This window comes from Pleurodeles waltl, chromosome 1_2, assembly GCF_031143425.1.
Source record: "Pleurodeles waltl isolate 20211129_DDA chromosome 1_2, aPleWal1.hap1.20221129, whole genome shotgun sequence".
Taxonomy (NCBI): Eukaryota; Metazoa; Chordata; class Amphibia; order Caudata; family Salamandridae; genus Pleurodeles; species Pleurodeles waltl.
Genome location: NC_090437.1, coordinates 959,968,219 through 959,989,938, shown reverse-complemented (window position 1 = coordinate 959,989,938; position 21,720 = coordinate 959,968,219). Strand labels below are relative to the sequence as shown.

Genomic DNA, 21,720 nt, shown 5'->3' with positions numbered 1-21,720 from the left:
CTCAGTGTTCAGCTTTGGGAGTATTGCCTGTCTCAATTGCCATGGGTATTGAAGTGAATCTCCACGGCTTGCACCTCCAAGTGTTTAAACTGAACTTTGAAAGTTAAATCTATTTGATTAGTTTTATAAAAAGTGATGTCGGGGCCATAGTTTCTACCTTTCTCATTACACAACAACTTGGATGTGAGTAGTTCTGACAGTTGAGTCTGGGACTACCCTCCCCCAAAAATGCCACTGTGTTGTGGAACCTGCCCAGAGTTTACCCCCTTTCACCATCAGCATATCTTAGCATAGATGTTAAATGTCAAGTCTCATAGTTCCATGGCTAAAACATTCCCAGTGTACAACATATAGTGGTGGAGGTTCAGTGTTTGTACCTACCTACCACAGTGAATCGCACACCTTGGTGGGAGAGGGCTTTAATCAAGGATTTTTTTAAAGCACTCGGTATCTTTACTGGGCCTGTACTCCTAATGTTGACAGATAAGACACTAAAGGCATAAAGAGATTGTGAGGCTGAAGATTCTGTTTCATTCCAATTCAATAATCAAGATACTTCATTTGTACTCACAAAATGTACTGATAGCAACCAGAGAATTCTCACTCCAGAGTTCGGTAGAAGGATGACAACTTAGATACATTGTTAGATTGTAGTATAAGATCTATGTCTTTTTATAGAGCGCTGTTTTAGAGGGCATTAGGGAATAGAACTCTCACAATAATGCAACATCTCATAGTTCGCACCATGTGCATGCTTTGCTAGCCCTACTTTCACCTTACCCCACCACAACCCTCCCTGCTAGCATGCTTGTGACACTCAGGCCCTCATTTGGACCTTGGCAGTATATACCGCCTACTGCTGTGGCGACGGCCGCCAAAAGACTGTTGCTGCGGCTACCAGCTGTCTGCCGTATCATGACTACAGCCGGATTTCCGCCCGAAGGATGGCAGAAATCCAGCTGTGGCCATGCCGGCAGATGGCGTAAGGTGGCGCTGCTGCCACCAGCAGCGCCACGCCAGTAGACCGCCGCCGGCCGTATTATGAGAATTAATATGGCCTGGCGGTGTCCTGCTGCGGGTCGCTGCTGCTGGCAGCAGCGCCTCGTCCCGTCTCCTGCCGGAGGAGCCCATGGCTGCAGGTAAGTGGGTGCTCCAACAGGATGTGTGTGTGTGTGTGTGTGTGACTGTGCATGCGTGGATGCAGGGGTGTGTTGTGTGTTGTATGTGTGTGCATGTTTGGGGGTGTGAGTGCGTGTATGTTGAGTTGTATGAATACGTGTCTGCGTGTATGTATGTAAGTGTGTGTGGATGTGTGTGTGAATGGATCAAAAGCGTGGATGAATGTGGGAGTGGGTGTGTGTATGCGTGTGTGAAGGGAGGGGCATGTATGAAGGGGGGGGGTCTGGAGAGGAAGGGGGTTGGGGGTAACTTGTGGAGGGGACGGAGAAGACCCTTATCTGTGACAGGGAAGGGCTTCCCTGTCACTGATAGTGCCTACCGCCATGGTTTTTGTGGCAGTAAGGATGCCACGGAAACCATGGCGGTAGGCAGGGTCATAATCACGCAGGTGGGCAAGTGATGGCTGCCGGGCTGGAGAGTGAAGTCTCCAGTCCAGCGGCCATTGACGCCGTGGTGGTCGGTGTGGTACATTGGCGGTTTGGCTTCAGCCAAACCGCCTATGTCATAATATGGAGGAAAGTACCGCCAGCCTGTTGGCAGTACTTTCCTCCATATTACCGCCGACTGCCAGGGTCATAATGGCCCCCTCAGTCACAAAACACCGTACTCCTTGGCCCCTAGGAGAATGTTTGAGTACCCATGTCTCAGTGCGTATTCTGATTCAGCCAGTCATTCAAACATCTTGACTGTGTGCCTAGATTTGCACCACTGCTTAGTAAAACATGTACGTTGAGATTTGTTGCATCGCTCATTAGTCCTAATCATCCAGTAATCCATAGTATAAATTCAGATCTGCACTGTCACTCACTTTTTCTCAATTCAAACCAGAATTTGCACATTCCTATGACCCTGTAACACTCGACGCATGTTAATCATCTCTCACAGACTGTTTGTGCATGCACAGATTTGCACCATCACTCAGTCCTTAATGCAGGCTCAGATTTCGATTATAACTCATCAGTGATAACCGGAACAGCAGTCCCTACAAGGATCGCTCTGCTGCCCCTTAACCTTTTATCATAGAAGATGCTGAGGCTGGACACTTTGTTATGCGAAATACTTTAGATCCATAGGCACAGAGCTATGTTTTTTGGTGAGCGGGGTGGATCTTTCCTCGCATTTTCCAGGACAGTAGACACTTGGCTATTCTAAGTTATTTGTCTTTAAAATCACAGCACCCCTGCAGGAAAGTGCACGGTCTATCCATGGCTAAACTAACCTGGGCTCAGAGCCATCTCTCACCAGAGCAGAGAGAAAGGGTATGCTGCTAGGCACATGGGACAGTGAAGAGGGCCAGCACTATATTAATGCGCTTCATGTTGATGTATTTCGGTTGTGTTTGTGAAATAGCCTATGCAGTTAGATTGAGGTGCATTTCCATTTCTATTCAGTCTATAGTTGTGCAGTGCCATTCCTGTAAAGCTGTGACGTTTTCTTGAAGGAATAACGCAGGACGCTGTGGGTTTTTTTTTTAAGCATGTTACTCAGACAGTGATCATTCCAACACATGTGACCAGGACTGCCACAGTAGATTGTGTTGGGATTTGCCTTCTTTTAGATTATTTTAAATTATTCCGAGCAATGGCAGACAAGAAAGATCATTGCTTTAATACAAGATAGTAAAGAGAGCAACCAGTGCGCTAACATTATACGAGTACAGAACCTAAGATCACTCCTGCACACTTTGCTTTTGACAAACAACCTGGAAAAAGAGACATGATTTACAACAGCAGTTGAAAGACTGAAAGGAAGGAAGGGAACCCGCTAGCCCTATCTGCACTTTCGCCCCCTTTCCCAGAGAAGTGACACAATTTACACACAGGCAGAATAACAAAAACTTCCACACTCATCGAACTGAAAATGAGGTTAGACTTTGCTTTTGCCACAAACAGACCCTCTGCTATCACCACAGCTTTAAATCTCATCTCTAATATTTTATTTTACTGCATAGTAGTTCTTGTACCCCAGTGTTGTTCGCCAATGTGAATAGGCCAATGTGGTTGGTACCAAGTGTTGTTGCTCCCCAAACATGACATCACCCTTTGAACTTGACTTTGCTAGCCAGAGGGTGACCTCACTCAGTGCTATTCAGCAAAAAGTGACGCTTTTTGCCAAGATGTGATTCACAAACCCTCCGTTTGTAGTGGCGTGTTAATAAGGCTGATCTCTTTTTTTATGGACCTATTTGTAGAGTTGCACATACTCCCCTTCATTTACACTGGTGCTTGAGTACTGGTGCAGTTTTCCTGCTGAGAGAATTACAGATGCCATGAATATTGAAGATTCCGAAATGCAGGGATACAATATCGCGGTATCTCAATTTGCACACAAAGCTGTTCTTTGTGAAATAGGAAGTTACTTTGGCCAGCAGGTGTTCTGCCCACATTGCTCCAGTATTTGCTCATTTTGTTATGGCCTTCCCGCAATTCACCAACTTTTAGCTCGGAAACGTCCAGGTGGGAAAGAGCAAGAGTTTGTTATTCATGCACCAGTTCTAGTTAGCAATGTGATAAGTACTTGTAACTCGTAATGATAGCCCTTGTGTCTTAATTCTGTAATAAATAATAATGGTCCGCAGTGTGTAGATTATCCTGAAGCACGATTTTTTTCTTAAGTTAAATCGAAATGTGTGATTATAGATGACCTTCCTTGACAGCAACTGCTTTCTAAAATAGCCAGCTATTTCTTTAACATCTGACTTGGTTTTGAGGATATGCGTTCTAATCTGCAGCATTGCAAACGGCACGTAGTACAATAACTGTTGTGTGCTGCCCAGCTATAATATTCTTTTGCTTACTTTCCTCTGCTCTTTTTTCATACTTTTCACTCTCCAGAACTGCCTAAAGTTGCTGAAGGTGGGTAGCCTCTCTCCTTTCTTTTTTCCTCTGGTATTTGTTATGTGTGATGATAACAGAATTTTGTTTAACATTTTAACACCTTGCCGTGGTAACTGCTTAGCAGTTCTTTGCTTAGTTGGTGTTAAAGGAAACATAGATTGTTTTTCAAAAACACTATGTTTTCCATTACTATTAATAGTTTATTTTTTGCAGGACTGATTAAACAAATCTTTTGTTACAGATCTGATGCTTTCTATTTGTGATCTTTTTCATATTTAGGCTGCCCTCTGTATATGAACTGCATTAACATTCTGAAATAGGAAGTGATATCCGAGTGCAGAAAATGTTGTTCTATTACAGTATAAATCGTTGTATTTTGTTGGTTGTGGATAGAAAGAACATCCAGGTTTACATTTTAACTTTTGCAGCATAGAGGATAGCCTAAATAAGAACATTGTTCACAAAATGTTAAAAATATTGCAGATGGAAAGACATTTTGATTGGTCAGTCCAGCAAAAGATAGATTATTACTAATAAGTGATTTTATGTTGTTATGTCGAATTTCATAATGGAGAATGCCAATGATTACTTTTTAAGTGACTGTCCTGTGTATACTATTTCAATAGTTCTTGAACCTCAACCATACATCAGCAAACAAAGGAACATGATGGAATACACATTTACAGTGATTATTACAGATGTAGATATGGTTAAAGAGAACTCTTCTTTTTCACGACCCTGGGTGGCCCATTCATTGTTTCTATGCCATGCTTGTATACGTGTTGGATAAGACGCCATGCAGGATCTTTTGTCACATTTGTTTTTAGTACCTTCACACCTTTCTTCCATGTTCCAACTAAATTATTTTATTTTATTTGAATATCATTTGGCCATTTATTTTGTTTGTTCTTTTTAGTAATCAGCATTCCTGTTTCTCCCTTAGGTTAGTGAATAAAACATCAATATTGTCAAACCATTTTGTGACAAACAACTACACTTTCTTTGCAGCTCTGGTATTTTTGCTCAGGGCTGGTATTTGCACCTTGATTTGCCCATGTGTGCAGAGTACCAGTTTACGTACCCGTGCCCGGGGAGAAAAGGAAAAATTTGCACATAACTCCCTATTCTAAAGTTTGAAAATTGAGCATTGTTTAGTTACCCCATTCCGGGCAAACTACAATTAGCGCATGACAGTTGTCCCCTTTGAGCGGTACACCATTTATAAGGGTGCCCTCTTTATGTCCCTGAAGGCGGTGAGAACTGACCTCCTTGCATTCCGGTTAAGTGCTTTCATATTGACACAATTGCATGAATAAAAACCCATTATTTTGGTTTTACTTTTATTGTTAATAATTTCCATAGAAGCATTTTTATTTTTTCCCTACCTTTGTTCATCATCATTTTACTTTATTTCGGTAAGTGAAAACATACCATAAAAGTACAATACATAGCAAATTGTAAAAAGGATTATATAAAAAATCCACAATAAAATGAATAAAAAATTTTTTTTAGGAAAAAAGTTAAAACCATGTCAAAATAGACATAAAATATTTTTTCTCAAATAATATAAAACAGAACCTCTGAACCCAGAAAATGTCAGCTAATGTCATACTCTTACTCTTTGGATCACTATCTAAAACACCATAATTGGTTCCAAAAAGTTATCCACAAGATGGGCTACATAAGCAAATAAATCAGGTATTGGAAAATTCTCTCAGCAGATAAACAATTTCCAGAATCCATTTGTATCCAATGATATAAAAAAACAGCGCCTTTAGTACCACAAAATATCAGCTAATATCATGCGCCAAAATACAATAAGTATACATAAAAAAGATCTAAATCTAAAAGGCAACTACCCGGTCTTATTCTTTAAAATCGCTAATCTAAGACGCCAAATTTATTAAAAGAATTTTGCCAGTGGATAGGCTATGTAAACGGATGGATCAGATTTGAAAACTCTCTCAGCATGTGAGCAGCTCTTAAGACCCAGTTGTTTACATAGAGGACTAATCCAAAGGGCCCTCTGTTTATCATATGCACAACATTGAAAAAGGACATATGGGACAGACTCTTCGTTCTTGCATCCCATCGGACATAGCTTAGACCTATTAGTGGAATTAGACCATTTATAAGTTAAAGAACACAGAGGGAGGGACCCTATTCTGAATCTGATAAAAAGGGCATGTGTGAATAGAGAAAGTGCTGCATCCATGAAGGGCTCAAACTCATAGTGACATTTAAATAGCAAGTAGCTGTCAGACATGGACAACGGCACAACCTCATCAATTTGAGCAGTCTGAACTTTGAGCCAAAAGGCGTCCTTCAACGACTGCACAGCGTTTTTAGGGATGGAAGAGGGATCCTTCCAGTAGGTCCCCAAGCCAAGGTAGGTTAGGGACCGTTCAACATAAACACACCAGTTGATTTTAGTATTAGGGTTGGGGCCCACCAGATTAAGGAGCCCACATCTGAATGGAATGAGGGCGTCTGATGACCATAGCCGAATCGAAAACAAAAGGGGCCTTAAGGCAGCAATCTGCTTAATTGAAAAAAGATTTAGGTCCATTCGGATGGGCAAGGATGGAGTGCTAGAAGGAACTTTTAGCAACATCTTCAGAAACTGGTTTTCCACCCTGGCCAGATTCCCCAAGTTGCAGTGACCCCAAAGCTCCACACCGTACAAAGCCACCCCCCCTGGCTTGAGAGTTGTATATTTCGAGAGCAGGAGTCCTAGCAAAACTGAGGGATCTGGTAGCAAATCTCACAATGCCACCCGCCCTTTGCTTCAGACACATTAATGATTTCTGACGATGGGCATGCCAGAAATGTGAGTCTTCTAATTTTATGCCTAGATACTCAAAAGTGCCCACTCTTTCCAGGGAAATACCTTCTAGGTATACAGGCCTATTCATTTTCTGCTTTTTGTCCCCAAACACCATATTTCGTTTTTACTGAGTTGATTTCCAAACCGTGGTCCTTGTAGAACTCCATAAACTTTGAAAGCAGACTTGAAAGACCCATAGCTGTTCGAGAAAGTAGCAGGGTATCATCAGCAAATAAAAGACATGGGAACTTCTGCCCACCCATACTGGGGGCATCACCAGGACAATCTAAAAGGGACGGAATACAAGTATTGATAAACAGAAGAAACAGGGTAGGTGCAAGAACGCAACCCTGCCTCACACCGCGAGCTGTGGGGAATGCGGGAGTCCGATCACCTGCTGGGCCCCAACGTACTCTGGCACAATTGCCAGAGTAAAGATCTTTAATTATATTAATCATGGAGCCCGGGACTCTAGTATTGCTCATAACCTCCCACAGCTTGGGGCGCGGGACAAGGTCAAAAGCGGATTTCAGATTGACAAAGGCCACGAATAAGTGGCCATGGTCTACGTCTACGATCTTCCACTTAATAGTAGTAAAGCGGAAGACCTGATCGATAGTACTGACCTTGTCCCTGAATCCTGCCTGAAGATGGCTTAATACCTGATTCTTCACTATCCAATGTTTCAGTCTGCTTAGCAGCTGAAAGCAGAATATTTTTAGCAAGTTATCTAATAAGCTAATGGGTCTATAGTTTCCTGGAAGACTCTTTTCTCCCTTCTTATGAATGGGTACAATTGTTGCCACCTTCCAGGAATCCGGATAAGACCTAGTAGCCAAAACAATGTTCGATATCCTGTTGATATACCGGGACCATGTGGGCAAGTCTGATTTATACAGGTCCGAGGGGATACCATCTGGTCCAGGAGCCTTCCCTGATTTTTGGGCACAGATTGCCAACTCTGTTTCTTTTAAAGTAAAGGGAGGCAGGGCAACACGTTGGAGATTCTGCAAAGCTAGTGTCAACAATTTCCGGCGAAGAGCCGTACAGTTCCCTAAAATGAGTAAGCCAGGTGTCAGCAGCAATGTGGCATTCTGGAGTGGGTGAAAGATCTGGGTCCTTGCGTGAAACCAAGAGCCAAAAAAGTTTAACATCACAGGTCCTGGCCGCCTCAGCCAGATCTCCCCATAGACTTTCCTCATACTTAAGTTTGTATAATTTACAAGTGGAAACATAAGTTCTTCTCGCGTTTACAATGGCTTCCCGTGTCTTCTACTTTAACGCTTTAGTCAGGAGGCTCTTGGCCTCACGACACCTCTTATCAAACCATTTGCAGTTAGATACGATAGGGGAATTCCTTCGATTCGTAACAGATTTAATAAAAAGCTCCTTAAGAGCCGCAAAAAGAACCACATGGGAAGACATAACTTCCAAAGGGGATAATACAATATAATCATCAAAAATCTGGTGGCTAGAAACTAAGGCTCGCAGTTTGTCGTTTAACAGATTGGACTTCTGAAACGAAGCCCATCTCACAGTGCGCCTATTGCTAGACAATTTCAAAGAATCATGAGCATTAGAAGCAAGGTGCGACGGAGGCCCTGCAAAAAGAGTTCCATTAAATGCAATTTGTAGAGGGGCATGGTCACTAGTAAACCGTGGACCCACTTCCACATCAATTATAGAGTGCCAGACCCGTAGGTCAAAAATGACATAATCCAAAATACTGCTATAAAGGCCCCTAAAAAAAGTAGGTCTAGCAGGATTGTCAGCAGGGAATTGGCCATTTCCGAAACGAAGGCCACGGATGACTGCAAATTCTATTACCTGCGTCGCCCTGCAGGAAGTTAAGAAAGGGGGAATATTCCACACTTCGTCTTCAACCAGTGTTGACTCAGCATAAGCTGAGTCAAATTCAATTTGCACATTTAGATCACCTGCAATAATAATACGATGTTTGGAACGAAAGATTATGCAGGAGGTCTATAGTAGCAGACTGGTGGTTGGAAGGGCCTGGTCTATTATAGATATTGATACATAACACAGGACTACCTGAGTTTGGCCGTATTACTATTGCTAAAATATCACGGGAGTTAACGGTAATCTCCCTTACTTTGCCCACCTCAGTCAACTTGACCCAGGTACATAAACCCCCTATTGCCCTACCCATAGTAGACTGCATAGCATTTTTAGTGAAGGAACAAAAACCTTGCCTGTATACACAATCCGTGGCCCAAGTTTCCTGGAACATGCAAATACAGAAGGATTCAACATAAGCCCCCTACTCGGGATCAGCTAATTTACTCTCAATACCTGCCACATTCCAAGACAAAAATTTCCCTGTGACATACATAGTACTGCAAGTGGCTACACAAAAGTCAACATCCAGTACTGAATTGGAGGTCGCAATAGCAATACTAGATGGATCCCGTAGGGTGTTAGCACCCAGGCATGGCAAAGATCTTTGAAGTGACAAGGCCTGAGAATCATGTCCAGCACTAGATTTACAAGGATTGAGAGAACATAGTCAATCCACATCAGATGTACCCCCTTGAGGCACAGGGTCTCAAGCGCTAACACATTTAAAAATAGGGACCAAAATCAAGCTCAGCAACAGGGGAAGGTAGCAAACCGGAAGAGGCAGCAGGAACAATTACATTAGATGGAATCGACTTGTCCAAGCATGGACGAGAGAACAAGTTCTTATTTACCAGAGCGGACATGCAGTCACTAAGAAATATATCAAATTCCGTCCTTGGAAAATTGCGAGCTTCCATCTGCTGGAGACCCATAACTAAAGAAGGGCTTACAAGATTGAGTTTGATAGTATCCCGCCCGCCAGTGCGACCACACAACCGTGAGGCAAATACAATGTCTGAGTGGATGATAGAAACACAGCCTCTGACATGGCGGATCCAATGCGAAGCCTTATTAATTAAAGAAAGTGTATCTTCCCTCGAGTGAGCTGTGAGAGGGGGAACATTGCGCACATAAATACAATTTCGGTTAGTCATGTGGGTAGAATGAGCCACAGTCCAGTCGATAATGGGAGGAGAAGATATAGGTTTCGCCAAAAGTGGAGCAGAGTGTTTACCGTAATACGGCCTATAGCTAGAGCTCTGGGTAACCTCCAGAGTCGGTGGAGGTTCTACTGGCAGAGCAACAAAGACCGTGGAATGAGTACATTGCAATGGCACTGGGTTCGGAGCACACTGAGAAGTTGGATCAGTTTTAAGAAGCTTAAGAACTTCAATCAATAGACACTTCAGCTCCCCCTACTTCACGTTTTAAGCTAGAGACTAGTGCTAAAACATCTTCTCTAGAGGGATCACAGTTAGAAGGCACAGAAGTCAAAGGAGTCTGTTTGGCCAAGTCTAAGTGATCCAAAACAGAGAAACGATTTGAACAGGAAATCCCATGGAGAATAGAGTCAGTGGCTATAGCTTCCAAATTGGGACCAGATTCACGCAAAGGAGAGGGATTGGCCATACATGGCGGATTTCGGGAGGCCGGAGCTTGGGCTGGAATTCTCGGGGGCTGGACATCAATAGAGGAATTGGATCCCGATGTTAAAAACGGCAATAGAGTTCCGGGTTTCAACTTCTTTAGAGCATAGCTCCTTCAACCTCTTTAGAGCATAGCTCTACCTTTGTTCTATTTACGCCCTCTCTGCCTTCATGTAGCCATGCTATAAAGTCATAACACCTGACAGAATTCACATTTCTACATTAATCATATTTATGTATGCATCCCATGTCCACTTTCTTCAAGAAATTTTAATTTTCCTACCTTAATAAGATAAGCGTCTAAACTCACCAGAAATTTTGATCCCAGTACCCATGATCATAAAGTTGTTCTCTTTTTTTTAATTACTCCAAGACTTTTATTTTGAATGAGGTAGAATTAAATGTAAGGTCTAAGATAGACAAAAATTGCTGGAAGCACGGAACACAGCAGTCTATGATGGTTAAATTGAAAGCTTTTGAGTATGTGTCGAAGTCTTTTGTGTTAGAGCCACCAGATTCTCCCAATTAGAAATGCTTGTGTACCCTCTTTCTCTAGAGTCTAGTTTCCTGTTCCCAATATCTCGTTCATAGCAGTGATAAATTGTGCTCCAGGAAATGACAAATTAGGCCTTTTCCAAACTGCATTTGTTATATATTTGTAGATTCTTTGTTTAAATGTACACTCAGATTTAACCTTTACATTTGTCCTTATTCATAAGAATCGGAGCCAAGTGGTGAGAATCAGAGTGTTGCAGGAGGGGATGAAGAAGCAGTGGACGAATACCAAGAGCTAAATGCTAGGGAAGAACAAGATATCGAAATAATGATGGAGGGTTGCGAGTATGCCATCTCCAACGCTGAGGCCTTTGCAGAGAAGCTCTCCAGAGAGCTGCAGGTGCTAGATGGGGTAAGTCTGAATATTCGTGTTTGCACGGAGGGCAGTTCTAAATAGCACCATGGTCTTAGGTATGTTTAAATTAATTTAATATGAATGCTAATGAACTGTCTTTTAAGATATTTGTTTCCAAAAACGTTTAGATTGATGTCATAGATGGCGATTACTCTTCTTTAGAATAATCACTGTATATGTTGTTTAGTGAATTATGATCGTTCAATTAATTTGAAATTAGGACTTTTAATATATTAGTAAAGTCAGTCCGTGCATAAAATAAGTACTAAGCATCCTGTTCTAGAATTCTGTGCCCAAAGATATGATATTGTCCTTCCCACGGCTCCAGGTAACATTAAAAAAACAAACATTTTATTGTTATTTGCAAAGAGTACAAGACATTTAATAATGTAAAGATGAACACACTGAAAATCACATTTGTAACAACTGAACAGGGCAACACAGAGAAATGTAAAATCAAAACTTAGTATAAGTCCCAAGTGAGCAGCAAAATCAGGAGTACATCATTCCTAGTAGAACAGGAAAGTCTCTGGCTCACCCTCAGAATCGAGGGTTTTTATACATTACTTTCACATATGAAAATAACAGAACTGAAGAATCACTGTGGTGTGAGTAAATGTAAAATTTCAACAACAAATGCGAGCACAGTATTCTAAAACGTCATATTGCCTTAGCAGCTAAGCACTATCCCACTGTGTAGGGAGTGATCCTTTTTGCCCTGCTCACTCACCCCTCATGTTCGGACTGATGCTGGTGTTTACTCACTCAGTGTCCTGGACTCTGCTAACCAGGTCCAGGGCCAGTTCTGTATCCTTTAAAGTTATACACTGATTGGTATAATCCTAATTGGTAATGATGGTAGGGCATATAGGTTTAGAGACCCCAGTGGCCTTAATCCACTAAAGTATGCACTGCTGTGGTACCTGATGCCATTCGAAAGCAAGGCCCGCCTTGCAAGCTGGGGTTAATATAAAACTGTTAAAACTGTGTCCAATGTTGACTTCGGAAATAAAAGCACTTCCAAAGTCCAAAACTACCTTTTTATTACTTATGTATCATCCCTAAGGTCTACCCTAGGTGCCCCAAGGGTAGAGTGCATAGTTATAAGCAGGGACAATATAAATAATGTTTGAAATGCCCCAGTAAGGAAAAACAGCTAGTCGGTTTCCCAGTGGTAGTGCTGCTAGCCCCATAGCTAACATGGCACGGAATGTTTTTAATACATTTAATAACATGTAACTGTGGATTGTAGCTAGCTAGCCATATCAGTCAAAGTATCAACTTAAAAAGTTACATTAAATCCAATATCGCCATGGTCAAATTTAATATAACTATTACAGCAAAGTAGTTTTAAAACGTACTATCCCAGAGTTACCTAGAGCAACCCTGTGCAGCCTCTTTTGATGGCCATCCTGAGTCAGGCTTCTCCCTAAGTAGAGGCCTGGGGCTGCAGTGCAGCAACACAGTCATTTGGTGGGAGGAGATCCTTTCCAGGGGAGCCAGGGAGAGGAGGGGCGGAGGGTTCGACAAACTGGATTTCATAAACAACAGATGTCACAGGACTCAGACTACCCCTACGTCCTTAATCTCTTGCCACATGTGAGCCCCCCTCAAATTAAATTAGGAGAGGGGCTGGAAGGAGAGTGTAGTCATTTGTTAGCCACACCTCAGGGATGGGTTACATAGACACACACTCCAAAGAGAGAATTTCTCCATTTTGATTTTTGGGGGAATGTTGTATTCTGGGCTAGACGTTTGCCACACTTCACAGGAAGTGGTCATACTAAAGCGAGTTAGCTTAATTCCTGTTTGTTAATGTCAAATGTATCTTCATATTACTCGAAGCTTGCTCGACTACTACAAGGGTCCAACTCTAGGCAGCACCAAGTCTAGTGTCGTAACGACGCAGACTGTTGGAGAGATTTAGCTAGAGAAAGTTTGGGAGGGAAGGAACAGCGGGGAGGTAGATCTGCAAAGAAAGGATCATGACTGGTAAATAGTTCAGCATTTTCCTTTTGAACCTCCCCCCCTTCAACAGTGGCAAGAGTAAAAGGATAATCACCTGTTTTAAGTTGGTGTTGGTTAAGACCTGTCAGTTTGCTTTATTGTGCCTTAGGGAAGTAAAAAGGACATTCATTTAGAGCTATGAATCTCAACAAACTAACAACATGCAAAGCTTTTAACTATGAACCATGACCTACCAAATGACATTGCTGTATCTTTTATCTTCTCAGACAGTCACTGTAATAAAAGTGAGCAGTGTCTTTGATTATAAACAATGCTGTGGACTCCCTTCACCTGCTGTTTTTATTCTGTGTTTCTCAGAGAAAACAATTTTGCGGGACCAGCCTGGCTCTTAAATTTTAGTCAACAATCAACTTTACTGCACCCGTCTGCACAAGGTTTTGTGCTTCTGGGAGCACGCTACTGCGCTCTGTGGCAACTGACCAGTACGCACTAATGCGTTTGTGGTTCCAAAAAATAATGCCTTCCTGTTGCTTTGAAGCCCACAAACTAAGGAGTGCCCCTGCCCGACCTCTATACAGGGAGTGCAGAATTATTAGGCAAATGAGTATTTTGACCACATCATCCTCTTTATGCATGTTGTCTTACTCCAAGCTGTATAGGCTCGAAAGCCTACTACCAATTAAGCATATTAGGTGATGTGCATCTCTGTAATGAGAAGGGGTGTGGTCTAATGACATTAACACCCTATATCAGGTGTGCATAATTATTAGGCAACTTAACAAAAAACAAATATATACCCATTTCAATTATTTATTATTACCAGTGAAACCAATATAACATCTCAACATTCACAAATATACATATCTGACATTCAAAAACAAAACAAAAACAAATCAGTGACCAATATAGCCACCTTTCTTTGCAAGGACACTCAAAAGCCTGCCATCCATGGATTCTGTCAGTGTTTTGATCTGTTCACCATCAACATTGCGTGCAGCAGCAACCACAGCCTCCCAGACACTGTTCAGAGAGGTGTACTGTTTTCCCTCCTTGTACATCTCACATTTGATGATGGACCACAGGTTCTCAATGGGGTTCAGATCAGGTGAACAAGGAGGCCATGTCATTAGATTTCCTTCTTTTATACCCTTTCTTGCCAGCCACGCTGTGGAGTACTTGGACGCGTGTGATGGAGCATTGTCCTGCATGAAAATCATGTTTTTCTTGAAGGATGCAGACTTCTTCCTGTACCACTGCTTGAAGAAGGTGTCTTCCAGGAACTGGCAGTAGGACTGGGAGTTGAGCTTGACTCCATCCTCAACCCGAAAAGGCCCCACAAGCTCATCTTTGATGATACCAGCCCAAACCAGTACTCCACCTCCACCTTGCTGGCGTCTGAGTCGGACTGGAGCTCTCTGCCCTTTACCAATCCAGCCACGGGCCCATCCATCTGGCCCATCAAGACTCACTCTCATTTCATCAGTCCATAAAACCTTAGAAAAATCAGTCCTGAGATATTTCTTGGCCCAGTCTTGACGTTTCAGCTTGTGTGTCTTGTTCAGTGGTGGTCGTCTTTCAGCCTTTCTTACCTTGGCCATGTCTCTGAGTATTGCACACCTTGTGCTTTTGGGCACTCCAGTGATGTTGCAGCTCTGAAATATGGCCAAACTGGTGGCAAGTGGCATTGTGGCAGCTGCACGCTTGACTTTTCTCAGTTCATGGGCAGTTATTTTGCGCCTTGGTTTTTCCACACGCTTCTTGCGACCCTGTTGACTATTTTGAATGAAACGCTTGATTGTTCGATGATCACGCTTCAGAAGCTTTGCAATTTTAGGAGTGCTGCATCCCTCTGCAAGATATCTCACTATTTTTGACTTTTCTGAGCCTGTCAAGTCCTTCTTTTGACCCATTTTGCCAAAGGAAAGGAAGTTGCCTAATAATTATGCACACCTGATATAGGGTGTTGATGTCATTAGACCACACCCCTTCTCATTACAGAGATGCACATCACCTAATATGCTTAATTGGTAGTAGGCTTTCGAGCTTATACAGCTTGGAGTAAGACAACATGCATAAAGAAGATGATGTGGTCAAAATACTCATTTGCCTAATAATTCTGCACTCCCTGTATAACTGGGGACTGTTCAGCAAGATTTTCGAAGCGGGAAGCCACTGTCGCATTTTCCCACACTAGAGCAATCAAAGTGCTGCAAAGCAGGAATATCCCTCGGCACAGCGCAGCATGTGGAGAGCACTCTGCAACTGCTGCAGAATTCATCTGCGGAATAGCGAGCGAGAAGTTGGTGGAAGGGCTCTATTTATAATCCAGAGCCCCACCCATAATGGCCACTGCTCGTAGGCTGGTGGGACTCGAAGTCCCCATGAAAAACCAGAGCCAAACCTGCAATACAAATGTGCATTAAGCAACCAAGACAGTGGAGAACAGTCAAAAAGATAGGGGAGCAGAATATGCTCCCATCAAAGAGAATAAGAGTCGTGATCATTATCACATGCGCTGACATGACACAACATAACAGCTGAACCAAGGATTGTGCTGGCATACTGTCTGTGTATCCTTCCACAAGGGCTCCTATGATGGACACGCACCAAAAATGCATCCAAAGCCCTAGGATCCCAAGGGCCGCCAGCCATTGCCATGACAATTAAGCCTTCTTCCCTTCCCCTCCTGAGTTGGGGTTCGGTGTGGTCTTCCAGGTGGAAGTTCAGGTCTCTGTGTAGGATGCAGTTGCTACCATTGTGAGCCAGTGATGCAGGGAAGGCCGTGATAGTGTCAGTGAAGTTGGTGCGCGGTCTGTAGACGAGAGTGCCACTTTGGGAGGAGTTAGCTGTAGCTATGGCAGTTTAAAAAAAATATATATTTTGCTGCAACACTGTGGCTGTAGCATATTCATGCAGAACTGTCCTTGATTCTGCATAGGAGCTTGCTGGGCTAGGTATAGCGACTGTCTGACTAAATTCAGAATGCAAACCCATAACAAAAGCAGACACAAAGCACTCGCAATATCTTTCTCGGGATATTCAGTTCCTCTTTGTGTCTTAAAAATCCCCATGAGCATCTCACAGTAGGCATTCATTGATTGTTTTCAGCTCTTGTATAGATCTCAGAATCTTTGTCCAATTTCCTCCTCTGGCACCTTCTTTTTCAAATGTCTGCTTTAGTCTAAATTAGTCACCAACCACTTCAGAAGGAGCATTATTATGCGCAACCCTAACCAGTTCCTCAAATGGCCTAGCAAACGCACCCTTATATTTGGACCACAAACTCAAGGAACAGCAATCTCAACAACACATTAAAATCAGTCTAAAGCTCTTTCAAAATATCTGTTTCTTTGTACCACTTCTCTTGTTCTTTGCACAGTTTTGGGGAAATTTGTTGTAAGAGCATAAAGCTCACCTTCATCCAAAATACTTGCATATAGTTCCCTCCAAAGGGATCAAGGGAAATTCTGGGACTGCTTCTAACTCAGAAACACTAGTTGACTCTTTCACTCTCTTCCCTCTCTCTGAGGCTTTCTTTCTATTAGAACCCCCCTTTTTCCATCTTTCTCGGTATGTCTTCAAATCCCTCTTGTCCGTTGTTTTTTCCAGCTCCTTAATGTGAGCTTTTACAGTTATTAAAACTAATTCCTTTATGTCATCATCAATCTGTTTTATAGTTTCTCTTTACATTTTTAATTTTGCTGATGTCAACCTCACATTCATCCTGTTCCTCAACCATATCATATGCCTCCTTTGCACATCTTGCAGCTTCTTTGATCGTGTATCTCATTTCAGCCACATTATATGACAATATATTGTGTTCATGTTAATTGTTCCTAATAAAATCTCACTGAATTCAATGTTTAACAGCCCAATATTAAAATCCTTTTCTTCCGGTGCTTCTTTAAAAACTGCAGTAATAACATGTATATCATTTTAAATGTTGTATCTCTACTGGTACAATATGCTGTAATTGCATTCTCAGGTGGGGCACTCACAAAGGCCCTCGCAACTGTAAGCGCAGTCAATCCCTGTGTTTGTATACCCGTACCATTTCCCTTTGCACCTGTATCAAGTACTACAGGACCCTACCACTGTTTCTGGGTTTCATCTGTATATGGAGGACGTCAGGACTTCCAAATGTCAATAAAAAAGTTATGCTTCTCATCTGAGTCTCGTTCTTGATTTTAGTTTTCTAGTTTCCCGCATCTGTTTTTTTTATCCATCATTTCTTTAACTTTTGCAGGGAAACCTCTCACTCCCACAATGATATCCACCCTCCAGGATTTCTTTTGTCGTTCACACTTGCCTTCCAATCATTGTTTAAATGAACCTTTCACCTGTCTCTTCATTGTCTTTCTCTCCTTCTCTAAGCCTTCCAGTTCCATTTGTTATGTGCCTCAAATTGTGTAGGACTAGGTAATGGCTTTTTATCATCCATGGTTTGTCTCAGGAAATCTAGCTTTCTGATGTTAAAGGTACCCTCGAAGGGAAAATGCAAGTTCTTGTTCCAAGAATGATATTCATGTCATTGAAGAATTCAAGAACATGTTAAAAAAAAATGTCCATCATCATTTCATATGCAGACGTTCTCTCTGAAGGTATTTTCTATCCCTGCGTAGCCGGTACCCTAGTAGTTAGGTTTTTTCGACATAGTGCCCATTGTTTTCAGTCAATATAATCTGTAAACCACACAAAACAAGCCAATCCCAGTGTGACTTCTTCAAAGTTCAATCAATCACAGCACAGCTTGACAGTAACCATCCAGTGACATCAGGGCTCTCTGGTGACCTATGTTCCCTATTAGGTGTGGGCTTGTGTGCCAGTGCACATGCTACCTCCCGGCAGCGCACATGCTACCTCCCGGCAGCGCACAAAGAGTCTGAGAGCACTCATTTAAAACTCAAACAGGAAAAAAACAAAGCAGTTAAAATCCTGGCTTCAGGGCTGAATAGACCATTAATTTCTTGAAACGTACGCATTCAGACACAGCATTAGACATTGAAAGCATAACTACAATGATGTTTACTTCACAAGTCCAATACAGTACATCGTAAACTCAGGTACTATTTTTAAATGTAGATATCTTACATTTTGTAGTTTAAAAAATGTTGACCAATTTTTCCATTATTATTCCATTTAATTAACAATATTCACTTCACAAACACCTAGCAGGAATGCAAAACTCTTAGTAGCTCTGGCCTTTGTGAGCAGATGCAATGGTCAATAAAAAAAAATGCCTGCAGATTGTGGGAGGCGGGGCCAACCAACATGGTCGATCGGACGTGAGCTCCGTCGGCTCCGTCCAAATCCCCCCAGGCCCGATGGATTGAGGAGGTAAGGAGGTGCAAAAGGATTCCCCCCGACCTAGGGGCTTGCATCTGGGCTCCCAGAGGGGGAGAACCCATGGAGATTGCCGGCAGTGAGAGGTGCGTCGGTCGAGGCGGAGCCCGCCGACCGAGTGCAAGGCTTGCGTTGGGGAGCGGCCTTGCGCCGGCCAAGACAGAGCCGAGTGGAGACTGGTGCCCCGACATGGAGGTGAGAGCAGCGGGGCCCGAGGAGGGAGGGAGGGAGGGAGAGAGATATATATATATATATATATATATATATATATATATATATATATATATATATATATATATATATATATCTCTCTCTCTCTCTCTCTCTCTCTCTCTCTCTCTCTCTCTCTCCCCCCCCCCCCCCTCTCATCCCCCAATCCCCCCCCCCCCCCCCACCCCCCCCCCCCCCCCCCCCCCCCCCCCCCCACCCCCCCCCCCCCCCCCCCCCCACCCCCACCCACCCGGCCGAGCCGCGCGGGAGCTGGAAAGGGCCCCATTGAGGTGAACGCCACTACGCACAGCAGTGACGAGGTGGGGTCCAAGAGGGGCCTCCTTTCTTTCCTGCGGAACTTGGGGTAGTGGCCCGAATTGGAGAGAGCGGCTGCCCCCCACAAATAATCCCCTTGCCCACCGGGGAAGCAACAGGACGACCTCCCCTGGCGGGTGGGGGGACTTTTTGGAGCAAGCCCTGAGCTACGACAGCGCTGCTACACGCATGGGGTGCCGAGACAGGGAGAAAGAGGCCAAGTTGAAGAGCGCTGTGCTGGGGAGAGCCACCCGAACGGGGCCCTGAGAGAATAGGGCCCAACGGTGCAAGCACAGGCGACTGACGGCAGGACACTCTAAATGGGGGCCACACCCACAAAGGGGGCGAGAGACAGCTGAAATGAGCGGGAGCAAATGCGATGCAGGGGGAGAGGAGAGACACATAATTCCCCCTTCAGAAGTGGGCTGTGAGACGAGGGCAAAGACCTAGAGGAGGACCCCGATGAGAAGGAGAGCAGTTCTGAGGAGAGAGAGAGCCTCCAAATAAGCACTGGGGCCTGGTCACTGAAAGAAACCTATGCCACGACACAAGATACAGGCCAACAGAGTCTCCTGCTACTTTTCCCCGGCCAGACTGGAGAGCGCTGACCAGGTACAGGGGGGAGAGATGGCGCTTACAAAGAAGGACCTCTTGTCCTCCCTTCGCACTTTCAAAACCGAGCTGCGTGAGGAGCTCACGACGAATATCAGAGCGACGCTGGATGCCTTCCAAGCAGATGTCAATGGGAAACTATCCGCCCTTCAAACAGATGTAGACTCAGTAGGGGCCCGTACTATGGACTTGGAAACACACTTGCAGAACTTACAGCAGAAAGTTGCCCCGGTGGAGATGGAGATTACAAATATTAAAGCGCAGTTACATCTTGCCACATTAAAATGCGAAGATTTGGAAAATCGAGCACGTAGAGACAACATGAAGGTGAGAGGTCTGAAGGAGGAAGCCGAGGGGACTGATCTGGAGGCCTTTGTGGTTGGGCTGTTTTCCACCCTTCTGGGAGAGGATCAACCGGAGGTGCAAATGGAACGAGTGCACCGCGTGGGCAGTAGAGCTGCAGGCGAAGGGAGAAGACCTAGAGACATTCTGGCTAAATTAAGATAGTTCAAGGTGAAAGAATGAATTCTGTTAAAGGCAAGTCAACAAGATCCTATCCCCTTCCAGGGTGCAAGATGCTCCCTCTATCAGGATACAGCCCCATCAACCCTGGCCCAACGACAACAGTTCCGTCCGTGACGGGGGCCCTGAGAGAGAAGAACATAAGATATCGTTGGACCTTCCCCTTTGGTGTGGCGTTCGAACTCCACAATAGAGCGTGCCATTTCTCGAATGTGGATGATGCGGCAGCCGTGTTGGGCCTAGAGTCTGGAGGAGAAAAGGGTGATACCGGCGTCGCGGTTGGAGAGGGGCGAGGAGATGATATCCCCTCCACGTCAACGGATCAATGGAAACAACAGAGGAGGGGTAGGAAGACCACCAGAAGATAACATCACATGGAGGTCCGGCCTCAGGGAGGCCCCCAGCGGCCCACTGGAGAGGGCTGGGGTGCGACCCCAGTTGGGGGTTTCGATGGAGATAGAAGGACGGGGGGCGCCTCCCCCCGGGGAGATGGTGTGGACGTGAGAAGCACGATAAAGGTCTCAGCGATACTTGCCACTCGGACATACTCCGATCCTGTTGGTCTCTGGAGGTTTGGAGGTGACCTGCCACTGAAATGCACTCTGGTTTGACGAGGCCTGGGTGGGGGAGAGGAGGCGGATTTGGACCCTGCCCACGAAATCAAGAATGTAGGGAAGTTTGTTGTTTGTTACGGTCAAGTCTATGTTTATATTTCTCTTCTGAGATATTTCTTAGGTTTGTTCATTGTTTACCATCCCTTTCGATATTCAAAGAGCCATGTGGAAAGTCCAAAGCAGGCTTTGTGTTCCAAAGGGGGGAGGATGGGAATCAAGGTGCGGGGTATTAGAGATAATATCAGGGGTCTAGTTGAGAGCGTTGCTGTTTCGGGGAGATGATGCTGGAATTACTTTCATGGAATGTGAAAGGACTTAATTCCCCCAATAAGCGATCGCAATTGAGAAAGTACCTTGATAATCACCATTACGACATTGTGGCCCTACAAGAAACACATTTGAAGAGGGGGGAGGGACACCACCTCCGTCACAAACACTACACTCAGATTGCTTTAGCTTCAGCACCAACGAAACATTGCGGGTGGCTTTGATGTTTCGCAGATCACTCCACTTCAGGGAAACAGGTTCCAAGAAAGATAAAGAGGGAAGATACTTAATGGTAAAACCCAGCCTAGACGGGAAAATGTGTACAATATATACTATTTACGCCCCTAACAGCGGTCAAACCCAATTTCTGTTACATTTCTTGATAGAACTGGAGGGCTATGCAAAGGGCAAAATTATTTTAATGGGAGACTTTAACCTGGTGTGGGACTCGGCTCTAGACATAACACATCCACAGAGATCACAGACAAGTGCTTTTGCCAGATCAGTGAAGTCCACCTTTCGCCGATTGGGGATTTTTCACTCCTGGCAGACTCTGAAACCGTTGGAGAGGGATTATACTTTCTTCTCACATACCCACCGCTCCTATTCG

The 21,720-nt window shown here is 44.0% G+C and overlaps 1 protein-coding gene across 4 annotated transcripts in view; it reads left to right on the top strand.

Annotated features, from left to right (window-relative positions):
- The window catches only part of EXOC1 (exocyst complex component 1), a 237,878-nt gene that overhangs the window by 64,074 nt on the left and 152,084 nt on the right, over nt 1-21,720 (top strand). For 2 of the 4 annotated variants that reach the window (XM_069200929.1, XM_069200910.1), the window contains exons 5-6: nt 4,014-4,034; nt 11,069-11,256. In XM_069200929.1, coding sequence (XP_069057030.1) covers nt 4,014-4,034; nt 11,069-11,256 — 209 coding nt within the window. The remainder of the gene's footprint in view (nt 1-4,013; nt 4,035-11,068; nt 11,257-21,720) is intronic. The other 2 variants (XM_069200939.1, XM_069200919.1) reach the window with 1 other exon arrangement.